The 12970-nt window shown below is 37.1% G+C and overlaps 1 protein-coding gene and 1 long non-coding RNA gene across 2 annotated transcripts; both read right to left on the reverse strand.

Moving 5' to 3' along the window:
- Positions 1-6819: 6819 nt before the first annotated feature.
- On the reverse strand, positions 6820-7256 carry LOC119767417. Its single transcript, XR_005277504.1, has 2 exons — positions 6919-7256; positions 6820-6849 (listed from the first exon to the last, which is right to left on the reverse strand). It is a non-coding gene; the product is annotated as an uncharacterized LOC119767417 (long non-coding RNA).
- A 385-nt stretch (positions 7257-7641) lies between these two features.
- Positions 7642-12678, reverse strand: LOC6034119 (arrestin homolog). The gene is made up of 4 exons (XM_038255199.1): positions 12381-12678; positions 8276-9086; positions 8089-8218; positions 7642-8023 (listed from the first exon to the last, which is right to left on the reverse strand). Exons 1-4 carry the CDS (start codon positions 12487-12489, stop codon positions 7919-7921), a joined length of 1155 nt encoding a protein of 384 aa, XP_038111127.1. The 5' UTR covers positions 12490-12678; the 3' UTR covers positions 7642-7918.
- Positions 12679-12970: the final 292 nt, after the last annotated feature.

Genomic DNA, 12970 nt, shown 5'->3' on the forward strand with positions numbered 1-12970 from the left:
ATTTATGTATTATAAATTAGGGTTTCGATTTCTATTCGATTTAGAAAAAACTACTTCTCAAAATTATCAAATTGCGTGTAAGACAAATCCATAAATTGCATGGATTTTCTAAAAGAAATAAATATATTTTTTTCAATTCCTTTTTGAAAGTATTTACTTTTCCTGTTATTCTAAAGTGACGAAATACAAATCTGGAATTTTTTTTGATAAGGTCCAATAAACCGAATTTTCAGTTTTTGCTTTTTGGGTGTTTTTTAATACCCCTGACTCAAGGCGGTTTCAAAAACACCCAAAAATCAAAAAATTGAAATTTGACCTTTAAAAAAAAAAAATCAAAAAATAGCCTACTTATCATCAACAACAATAAAAGTGCTTTAATGCACTATATAGCACTTATTTGAAAAACAAAATACATTTGACTTCAGAGTAACACGGAGGGAATACTGGAATTTCATTTTTGGTTCCACTTCGCGGAATATCGCAGGTACATCCCAGGCCTGCTACCAGCAAACCTTATGACGTCAAGCTTAAAACTTGCGTCTAATGAAGCAAAAAAAAAAATATTAACACAAAAATTTGAAAATTTTACAAATTGGATTTTATATTAAAAACAAATTTGAAAAATATGAAATAAATTTGTTTAACGAACCATGGATTCTAAAAACAAATATCTGACAGCTTACTTGCACTTTTCTAAATGATGTTTTTGAATATGGCATTAGAAATTTAAAGTTTTTTAAACACATTTAAAACCATTTTATTAAATCACAATAAAAAGTGAGTTTCTTTACGTTTGACACTCACTGAGAGAGTACTTCTAAAGACTCTCCTCTCTCATGCGAAAAATACCGGTGAAAAAAAAAACTTATATTTTAAAATTCTGGATGATCGGGCAGATCTTTCAGTTCATAACTACACTTGCAGGTCGATGAGTGACCTGTCATTTTCGCACAAGAACAATGTTTGTAAACGAAACGAAAGAAATTATTAAAACTGATTTTAAAAGTTTACTAATTCATGTTCTTCTGGAAATTCGGAAGATATTTTCTTTGTCGTTTTTCACCTAGTCTCACTTTCGTGGGTGAACAAAGTTTATTATATTTATCTCTGCTCTAGCATCAATATGACTCACTCAAAGTTATTAAGACTGGAGAGGGTTTTGTTTGAATTCGGACGTTCTAATAAGCTTGTCTTAAGGGATTTGTAAACCTCCAAGCTAATCTTCTCTTCTGTTCGAATGCAAAAGATCAATTCTAGAGATTTTTTTTTTGAAAAGGTCTTATATAAGCAATGGGATTCCCTATGTTTATAGGACCTGTCGAATAAAACTCTAGAATTTCCATTTACCACCGGAGAAATAATTAAACTTTTCGGCATACTAAGCAAACATCAAACCAGTACAAACTTGCTACCGGGTTTCTTTCCAGATCTCCTTTGGAGAGATCAGACAAATTTTCCGCCTTATTTGTACTGGTTTGACGTTTGCTTAGTATGCCGAAAAGTTTGGTTCTGTCATTGCATGCAAAATTAAATAGTAGGTTATGCAACAAGTTGCAAAAAGATGGATTTTTTCAGCACGAGTCGTACTTGGATAAATACGTAAATAAATAAAATCAAGTTTTGCAACGAGTTCCATACAACGTTTTTTTGCAATTCCGAAAAACACCCTTTGGACAGAATTATAGGACAAATGTCCATGCATTGAGTCAATGAATCGTTTAAATCAAAAAAATGTTGAAAAGTATAACTTTTCCTAACATGTGTTGAAAAGTTCAAATTTTCAGCATCCATTTCAGTGTTTTGAAAAGGGTTACTTTTCGATCCTGTTAGTTTTGGTACAGATAGTAGGCTTTTTCGTCGTTCTAGAATGACAGGAAAAGTAAGTAGTTTTACGACGGAATTTCAAAAACTTAGTTTTGACAGCTGCTATAGTTTTTTCGTGAACTTTAGTTTGTGGGAAACCAGTGCGGAAACTGTACAAACTCTGTTTGCAAACACCTTGAGTTTCAGTCTATGGGAGAGAAGAGATTGGGATGTACGGAAATGCGACTCTGCCGGAGAGAGTATTTTATGATTTTCTCTTTTTGCAAAAAAAAAAAATCCTCAACGATAAAAAAGGTTTACGTGAAAAAAAAAATCAACAGCACAAAACGGAAACGGAGTTTTCCAGCAACAGAATAACAACAACAATTAATCGGCCCTAGACTGTTAAAACGACACAAAAAAAACATTGGATCGAAATTATTGCAAAACAAATACAATAAGTGGAACTAGAGAATGCACGTAGTCGTAGAGCGTGGAAGAATCAATTCCAATACATGAAAGCGAAATGAATTGTGTACTTTATTGGTAGATCCAAAATACAGGGAAGCAAACGTGCGTGGGCGAGATGGGTTTGCTTTTGTTCCGTGAACGCCTTCTTTTGTATGCGGAGTGGAATCTAATTCAATTGTAGCGAGCATGAGTAAATGGAGTTACAATAAGTCTGATTCATGTCCATCTTTTTTCCTCAGTTTGGACTTGAATCAACGAACGACACGAGCGTCATTTCGTATGCATGGAAAACATCTTTGCGTTTAAATAGTTCTAATGTTGGTATTAAACAATGCATTTTTGCGAAACCGTTTTTGATAATTACTTTTTTGAAAATCATCTTATTCCGAACGTCATCATCGTGTCATGTGAATCGTTTAAAACAAAATCTTCAAAACCACACTCCTGTACAGAACCTACCTGCTACCGTGGTTTACTCCAGTATCTATGTTTGCATTGCCCGCCAGTGGTGCACACATTCTTTAACGACATTAAAACTCAAAACCACAAACACACACACATTTTATTATCCACATTCTTATTGTGAAGTACTAAAGAAATTAATCATTGTATGATGGTTGACCTAACGAGCCGTATATAAAAATACTGTATGAATTGTTAGGAAAGTGAGTGAACCTATACCAAATCGTAAAATTAGCATGTAAAAAGTCAAATCAGAAAAGAGCGACTGTAACTAAGTAAAATATCAATTAAAAAAGAACATACTCTCACGTAAAATTGAATACATAAAAAAGCAAAATACAACAAAAAAAACATCCACGTAATCATACCATAGGCTGGACGAACACTAGCTCATCATTCCGTGTTCATGAAAAAAAAAAAAAATCCAACATAAAAAGTATGTAACATGCAAGACAAAAACACTCCGAACAAGATGCATTCGTTATACACACAGTCAATCCCGACGAAAGAAAGGCTGGGGTAATCAAAACGCATGAATATATAGAAATTAGCTATATGCTCTGAAATGAAAAAAAAAAAAAAGAATGAAAGAACGCAACTTATCTCCAAAACAATATAAAACTATTCAGTCAAACGAGACGTGTACGATCGATATTCGGTTATACCTATTCCGAGTGACAGAAATTAAACCAAGAAAAAGGCAGCAAACAAGAACGAAGTCGAACCGGAAAGATTGCAAATTGGGGGGGATTTTTTGTAGGTGGGCATGTAGTGAAAACAAGGAAAACGGAAAACATTTTCTTCCTTTTCTTGCCTCTTTGAAGGAAATGCAAGAAAGACGATGAAGAAGGAGGAGACAAAATGGATGAAATTATAAAAAAAGAAGAAAAAGAGAGAAAGAGAGCGCGAGAGCTTCTAATCAAGTAATAAATTAAACATAGACCTATGACGGATAAAGCGATTTGTGAATTAAAACAAAAATTAAAAGTATAGCTTTTATGCGTTTTTATTGGAAAACCCGGGCGGCTGTGTTGATACAGAGTCTGAAATGTACCGAAAGCCTTCAAATATCACAAAGAGTTTGGTCTTTTTTGTCACCGGGTACCGTTTGGAAAAAAGCAAATGCGATAGAATAAGTCCCTTTCATAGCATCGCCACTTGAAAGGCACGTCGGCGGAAAAGTGAGAATTACTCCACCTTAGCGCAATGTTTTTCGTCATTTTGTTCACACACACTTTGATTCTTTTCCGAATTCGGTAAAGGTTTCCAAATTTTCAACCGCTGAACACTTCGGTTTACCGAAAAGTGGCAGTTTTTTTACCAAAGCGGTGTACGTACTTGGTAAGGAACCGGTCAAGGAAAATTTCAAAAAACAGCAGCGGCAGCGAAAACAAGCCAAAGAGGGTGAAGAAAAGCCCCAAGAATCGCTCCCTCTCCTTTGTTATGCTGTTCGTAAAGCTGTTTTTTTGACACTTTTCCTTTGAAGCTGTGGTGTTGGCCCAGGGGGTCTAGCTCATTTCCCCGAATGCCATTTCCCCGAAAATCATTTCCCCTAATTGGCCACATCCCCGAATACCACTTCCCCTAATCAGCCACATCCCCGAATGCCATTTCCCCGAATATCATTTCCCCTAATCGGCTATATCCCCGAATGCCATTTCCCCTAATCGGCCATTTTGCCGAATGCCATTTCCCCGAAGTGACACTTACGCCAATTGGGTAGTAAAGCCCTTTGTCAATTTTTATGAACAACGGTAAGAAACATGATTAAAAACCATTTCTGATAACGTTTTTTCATTTTTATGCAAATAAAAAGTTATTGACAAGACAACATTTTTTCGATGAATCAACTATGGTCCCCTTGGAACGAGCTGTCAAGTAGAAGCTTTTCTGACAAGAAGGGCCGTGAACTGAATTTTAAAAAAATGAATTAAAAATCCATTTTAAATCCTTTGCGGTCGTTCAAAGGGTCATTGTACTTGGAAAAATAAGCCTTATCGTTTTGAACAATAATATCACAAATTTAAGCTTAATTTTAGGACCCAATTACAGTCCAGACTCGATTATCTGAAGCCTCGATTGTCCGAAGTTTCGATTATCCGAAGGTTTGTATGGGACTTCGAATAATTGAATCAAGAACAAAATTTTGTTTTCGTTTTTTTTTTCTTTTTCTTGTTTTAAACATCAAATTTGAGCACTGCAACCCCATTTTAGTCAAATTTGAATAGTTGATTGCCTATTAAATAATAAAATGCTTTTTTTTTTTTCAATATTTCAACACCGCCATATTGGCCTTGGATTTAAAAGTTCTAAATCACTTTAACGTAGTTTAGGGGACATACGCTCGATGATAAAAAAATAGGCATCAAAAAAATTTTTTTTTCGTGATTCGATTATCCGAAGTTTCGATTATCCGAAGTGAAATTTTTCCGAAGGCTTCGGATAATCAAGTCGGGACTGTACTAGATTTTTTTTGTTCAATTAACATTTGTATTCAACCGCATAATTAGATGTTGTTTTTGAGAAATTTGCAAGGAAATTTGTCTTTTTTCGAATTTTGTCAAAGAACCCAAAAATCGGACAAATAGGTACATAAGGCTGGTACAAATTTTATTTAAAGATATTTTTTTGAGAATATATGTATAAAAAAAGTCTGTAACAATATTCATTGTATTTGAATTTGTATTGAATCCCCCTAAAATGCTACGTCTGTTCTGAATGAAGCCAAAAAGAAAGTTGATCATTCAAGGCGTACCTTTAAATATGTTGTTTGATGTGATACAAATTGTCATCAATTTTTTTCTTTTAAAATGCTATTTCCCCGAACGTGGTCAAGCGGAAATGCTCGGTGCCCAGGAGCGCGCGCGCTCCGGGGCACCGGGCATTTTCGCTTGACCGCGTTCGGGGAAATGGCATTCAGGGAAATGACTATTCAGGGATATGACTAATCGGGTAAGTGGCATTCGGGATTGTGGCCCATTCGGGAAAATGGCATTCGGGGATGTGGACGATTAGGGGAAATGGGAAATTCGGGTAAATGGAATTCGGGGAAATGACTATTAGGGGAAGTGTCTTTTCGGGGAAGTGGCATTCGGGGAAATGTCCCTTCGGTAATAAGGGTTTCGGGGAAATGTCATAGATTCGGCCCAGGGGGTAGCGAAGAAGCCGCCATCTTGGAAGTTCAGATAACAAACACTCAGAATCAGTATTATTCATATTACTTTGGTAACACGAAGTGTGTTATCCTGGTTAAACTCAAAAATCCCATGCAAATGTGTAAAACCAAACTGAAAAAATGTGTAATGCCGATTCACAGTGTACGGGCGCACTGTTTGATCGACCAAAAGAAAAAAAAAGCAAAAAAAGGTAAACAGAAAAATCACTTTTTTCGATATGAATTTTCAGCCAATATTGGGATGGAATCTCCAAGGATATGATAGAATTTGTCATCAGCAACACAATTCATGTGTTTTTTCAGGTATTTATCGTTTGAATTGCGGGAAATTTGAAAATCAAAAACCCAAACAATGATTTGTTATGGGCTACCATTTGACAGCTAGTGCTTTTGTTGTGCACTGAAAGAAAGGCACATCGTAATATCACATGTTTCACACATGATTCTGCCCCATACGACTTAGCATGTGAATGTCACGTGTAAATCACTTGAAAAAAATTCATCCCGCGACGCGGTAAATTCAAAAGAAAATCACGTTAACTTAACGTGGCGATACATTTGAATTTGCAATGATGTTCTTGTGAATTTTAAATGAAATTGTATTGGACTTCGAGTGATTTTTCGGTCGTAATAAAATATAATAAAATAATGTATTATTATTTTTTAATTTTATTTGTACATCCTTCAGCTCAAAAATACAATAAAACAGAACAAAAAATCACGCCACTGGTCTTATTTTTAATGACGATGTCGACGGTGTGGAATCTTTTGAATCCGCATAGGAATAGCAGCACCTTCCGCCCACGCCAGGATAGTTGTGTATCTTGTGGCCATCGCGGGAATCAGCAGTAGCATTGGCAAAAACTGCTCCCAGAAAATCATTTTTCCTCGGCTGACCGTATTTTTTTTCTAAGAATACAATTCCGGATCGTGATTCCCTGCAAAAGTGATGAAATATGTATTATATTAATTACTGTTACTATAAATAAGAGTTTGTTAGTGCTTACCATGATTTTTTTTTTCTATAAATTTTCGATACAGATGGGATTTTATAGTAAAAACTTAGTTTTAATTTAGAGCTCAAAGACCGAGCATTCGCTTTGCCACCATCTTACTTTACGAAATCACCGACTTTTTCGACATTCAGCTTTCCAAACATCAACCTATGAATCTAACGTGACTTCCACTTCAAACCCAAAGGATATGTTGATTGGGGCAAATCAAAGTGCAAATAATTTGGATCTCACGTGACTTTCACTTCAAAATAGAAGGATAAGTCGATTGGGGCCAATCGATGTGCAATTCATCTGCATCTCACATGAACACCGTGCGAAATGAGATTGAATTTTGTTTTTCCCAACGATCAGCTGGTGCTAAGTGATTTCCACAATCATTTGACATGAAAAGCATGTGAGAGCCAAAGGAAAAGCATGTGAAGTCATCGTGTTGGTTTTTGGACTAGCTCACGGGAAAAAGCATATGATTTTGCTATGTTGGTTTCTTTCAGTGTGGGCTCTCATTTGACAACCGTCGACTGTTGTCAGTTTGCTTTGGTCGGAATAGGGTTGCCATCCCCCCGTGTTGGCCCCAAGTGCGAACTGAATCAGTCTGATTTAGTGGGAGACTTCAATGCAATGAAAAGCTGGAAACCTTGAAGTGGATAAGATGTCCTCGTCGGAAGTGTCTGATAGGAAATCGGGATGTTTATTTTTAAACATAAATGAAATAAGTTTTTCGATGGCCATCATTCCAATTAATTGTTTTTATTGTTTTAATTTTTCCCAAAAGTTGTTTTATGTTTCTTTTGTTACTGTTAATAATAATTGAAGCGACTTTTGACAATAAATTAAAACTAAAAAGAGAAGCACAACAAGTTCAAACTGATTCAAAGTGGCTGAAATTTTCGTTCGTTCGTGTATTTTATTGTTTTTTTTTGCGTTTTTTGGCGGTATTTTTTGTCAGCAAAGCAAAGATATTTCAACGCTCGTCGCGTGGCTGCACAGCGCTCTAGTCAAAGTCAACCGACTGCTGCTGGTCGATGGTGTCCTGTCGGAAGGTTTCCACGTCGGCCTGGCTGTCGGCATGGTACAGGACCTTGGCCTTGCTTCCCGGCTGCGTAAATTAGTGATGTTAGTTTCAATGAAAAGTTGCACTAGAAATTATATCAGCCAGTTTACCTTGGGGTGCATCAGCACGAACGGCAGCTCGGCGGACACTTCGCCCCCGAGGGCGCCCAGGAACAGCTTGACCTTGACGGCGTACGACACGATGATTCCGAAGGCGTCACGCTGGTCCGGTTGAGCCAACCTGGTTTAAAATTGAAATTAATTAATCTTATCTCGATAGTTTGGAGTAAGGACTTACAAAGTCGTTGAAGCCAGACACTGATCGTGGCGCTTGATCTGTCCGTCCAGAGCGATTCCGCGTTTTTGCTTGTTCGAAGACAGCAGCGGAGTCAGGTACATGACCTTCTGCAGGCTCGATCCCGGCTGAATCGGACATCCTTCGCTGGTTTCGAGCGAAGCGACGGTATTGCGATAGCTTCCGTTCTGGAACAAAACTACGTCAACGCCCTGCTGGATCATGGCCTTTATCTTCTTGACGACCTTGTTGGAGTTGTTACGGATGCACAGGTTGACGCCAATCCGTTCGTCGTGCAGGTACAGCTGCTTGTCCAGAGTGACCTCCAGCTCCAGCTCTCCAGGGCTCAGCATAAAGTCCTTGCGGACAACGGTACACGGCTGCTGGCCCGGCTTGGTCGGAGCGTACTGGATCTTACGGATTCCCAGCGAAACCGTGCTACGGCGATGAGTGCGATCGGTTTCCGACTCGCCGGCAAAGATCTTGACAAAGTACGAAACTCCGCACGGTTCACCCTGATCGTTCTCGCCCTGCTGCAGAGTGATCGAGGATGGTGCGTTCGGAGAAATGTTGAAAGTGAACGGGAAAGCGTTCGGTCCGAGCTTCTTCAGCAGACGCTCCTGCAGCTTGGTCTGCTCCTTGTTGGACTTTTCCGGCTGAGGGTAGACCTGCTCGGATGCCAGGTACAGCTCCTTCTGGAAGTTAAGACCCATTACCTCATCCTCCTCGCGTCCATAGCGGAAGCTGCAGACAATCTGGCCAAAGACCTTACGGTGGTCCCGGATGTACTCATCGTCGAGCACGACAATGCCATCTGGTGAGGGAAGAGAAGGTTAAGATTTAAGTTTTGTCCCTATTGTTTGGGTCTCGTGGCGCAGGGGTAGCGGCTTCGGCTGCCGATCCCGATGATGCTATGAGACGCGGGTTCGATTCCCGCCTTATCCACTGAGCTTCTATCGGATGGTGAAGTAAAACGTCGGTCCCGGTTTCTCCTGTCTCGTCAGAGGCGCTGGAGCAGAAATCCCACGTTAGAGGAAGGCCATGCCCCGGGGGGCGTAGTGCCAATAGTTTCGTTTCCCTATTGTTTGTATGGAATCAGTGGATTGATTAACATTCGGGATTTCTTCGAAGTTTTACATTTCTTTTGAAAGAGCAAATGTTCCTGCTTTGAACCAACTAAGCAAAGTTCTCACTTATTTTAAATATTTTTTCAAGGACTGGCAAATTTCCATCTTGGTAATTTTCGTTCATAAATGTTTCTTGGATCCCGGTGTTTTTTGTAAATACCACGGGAATTGCCGTACAGTCATCCCTCATATTCGGAACAGTTTGAAGATCGACCAATGTTCAACAAATAATAGCAAATCGACAATCGAACCTAATGATATTATTATACCTTTATGTGAACTCTTTTTTTGTGATCTTTCGATTGGTGTACTGACCGACTGTATTTTTTACGTTTTATATCAAGTTTTCAAAGAAAAATATTGACCCTTGAAATCCACAAATTCGGAACACTTTTTTCATACGGATGTAAACAAACTTTGCATCTCTTTAGGAGTACATCTTCTTCTTTATCTATATTCTATACTGTCCCTGATCGCATAAATGTCCCATATGCATTTTCATCGATTTCGAGTTATTGATGCAGTTTGATTCAAATTTGTGTGCTCTTTCGAAAGAGCCTATAACATCCAGTACTTTATTCTAGAAATCAGGAGGAAATCCATTTTTTCGCGAAAACTTAACACGTAGCCTTATGTATGGGACAAACTTCAAATGCGTTTTCCTCAGCTTGCTGTTTTTGCATATGGGACATTTATGCGAACATGGGCAGTATATATATAAAAAAATCGACGGTTTTGTTCGAACGCGAATCAATTCAACACGGAACGTCGGATCGAGGTGCTCTTTGTTGCGTTGGGTTCGTTTAAGTCCAAGGAAGGTTCTTACGCCAAAAAGTTAGAACTTTGGCCACTCTGGAACCGATCCGGAAAATTTGCTGATTGAATGGGAAAAGTTACGTAAAATCAAATTTTGATCACAGGAGGCTGAATAAGCAAAAAAGTTAAAAACGTCAACAAACGAAAAAAGGCAGAACGAAGTTTGTCGGGTAAGGCTTGTATATTCTAAAAAATAATGACTTCACACACTGGAATCAATGAAACTCAAGATTAGTAATGTTTAGACCATTCATAAAACATTACTAACAGTAACTTTTTTTGTGAAAATAGTTCAGATGTTCCACAATTGTGGGAGGCACAATAACATCCCACAATTATGTAACGGGCAATTTGGAGGCAGTGTTTTGCTGCTCTGAACAAAATTGTCGCGAAATGCAGTTTTTTGTTCCAAAAGAACTACTTTTGCTAGTAAAATAGCAAGATAATGATATATAGACAAATTATCACAAATAGACAAATTATCACAAAAGTGTTCCGAATATGTGGGATGACTGTAATAACATATTTTTAATTATTTAATTTTGTCCCTGCTTTGAATTTAAAGCACCGATTACAAGTCAAATCAGCAGGACTGAAAGCAATTGTTCCGATTTTCTTGTTTGGAGCATTGGTTGGTCAAAATAATTGATTTTATTGTCTATTTCGCAATAGAGCAGTTCTCTACGAAATCGATCTTTTTTTTTGAATTTTATTTTTGTATTTTTTAATCCAGCTGAAACTTTTTTGGTGACTTCGGTATGCCCAAAAAAGCCATTTTGCATCATTAGTTCGTTCATATAATTTTCCATACAAATTTGGCAGCTGTCCATACAAAAATGATGCATGAAAATTCAAAAATCTGTATCTTTAGTAGGAATTTTTGATCGATTTGGTGTCTTCGGCTAAGTTGTAGGTATGAATAAGGACTACACTGAAAAAAAATCATACACGGTAATAAAAATTTGGTGATTTTTGATTTATTTTTTTGTCACTAAAACTTGATTTGCAAAAAAACACCATTTTTATTTTTTTTTTAATTTTTTTATATGTTTTGGGGGACATAAAATGCTAACTTTTCAGAAATTTCCAGGTCGTGCAAAAAATCTTTGACCGAGTTATGAATTTTCGAATCAACACTATTTTGTTCAAAAAATCGAAATATTGGTCGCAAAAATTTTTCAACTTCATTTTTCGATGTAAAATCAAATTTGCAATCAAAAAGTACTTTAGTGAAATTTTAATTAAGTGCATCATTTTTAGGTGACTTTTTTGAAAATAGTCGCAGCTTTTTCATTTTTTTAAATTAATGCACATGTTTGCCCACCTTTGAAAAAAATATTTTTGAAAAGCTAAGAAAGCTCTCTATAATTTGCGTTTTGAACTTTTTTGATACGGCCTTTAGTTGCTGAGATATTGCCATGTAAAGGTTTAAAAAGCAGGAAAATTGGTGTTTTCTAAGTTTCACTCAAACAACCCACAATTTTCTAACGTCGATATCTCAGCAACTAATGGTCCGATTTTCAATGTTAAAATATGAAACATTCGTGAAATTTTCCGATCTTTCAGAAAACAATACAGTGGACTCTCTGGCAACTTTGCCGAAGACACCAAATCGATCAAAAATTTCTTCAAAAGATACAGATTTTTGAATTTTGATACATCATTTTTGTATGGACAGCTGCCAAATTTGTATGGAAAATTATATGGACAAACTAATGATGCAAAATGGCTTCTTTGGGCATACCGAAGGCACCAAAAAAGTTTCAGCCGAATTAAAAAACACAAAAAATAAAATTTAAGAAAAAAGACCGATTTCGTAGAGAATTGCTCAACTATCTGCTAATGTTGAATGTCAGGAAATTATTCAAGTTTGTTTCTACTATCAGTTATAGAAAGCATTTTAAGCTAACTGTGACAACTGCGTTTGTTATATATTTTTTTTGATGGAATATTACTTTATACCATTCTAAATTTAATATTTTTCCTAACTTTGAACATAATCCAATTACAACTGCAGAATTTGAATAGCTCTCATCTTCGCGGCACGTGAAGACCTCCTCCTTTACAGTCCAAGGACCCGGTAATTCAATTAAAACAAGAAAATCCACTAAACTAATCCACTTTGGCAACAAGTTCACCACACTTCCTGACCGTCGAATACACACCGATTGGCTCCACTCCGGACACGTGGTCGACAAAGTCACGTTTTCCCATGTAGATGGTGACCTTGCCATTTGGGGAGCACTTCTTGAAGACCTTGAAGTTGTAAACCATTTTGAAGTTTGTGGTAGGTAATTAATCAATTGACGAAATTAAAATTTATCACTTTATTCACCGATGTTGCACTTTGTTAGGAAAAAAGTTCGTTTAATTTATGATTTTTTTTTCACGATTTGCCTGCTTGGTACTGTTGGTAGTGTAAGAAGATCGCAACCGTCGTTGAACGCAAACTAAGCTTTGGACCAGAGTTGTGCTTACCTTTATACAATTTTCCTTTTCCTGGATTTTCCGAAAACCACACGTCGCTTGTTTTCTTCGACACTGCGAGGAATTTGACTGATCCAATTAGTGATTCACGCGTCCTTTACCTTTCTTTTTTTTCTTGTTCTATTTAGAACTTCGGCGTAACCTGGAAATGTTTCCTCTTGCGGTACATCCTTAGGGTTGGTACAAATTTCGTTTTGGATGGTTTTTTTTTTTATTTTTTTTCTTGTTTCAATTTTATATCGCTTAAATATGTTGCCAAATCTGGTGC

This window comes from Culex quinquefasciatus, chromosome 2 (assembly GCF_015732765.1).
Source record: "Culex quinquefasciatus strain JHB chromosome 2, VPISU_Cqui_1.0_pri_paternal, whole genome shotgun sequence".
Lineage (NCBI taxonomy): Eukaryota > Metazoa > Arthropoda > Insecta > Diptera > Culicidae > Culex > Culex quinquefasciatus.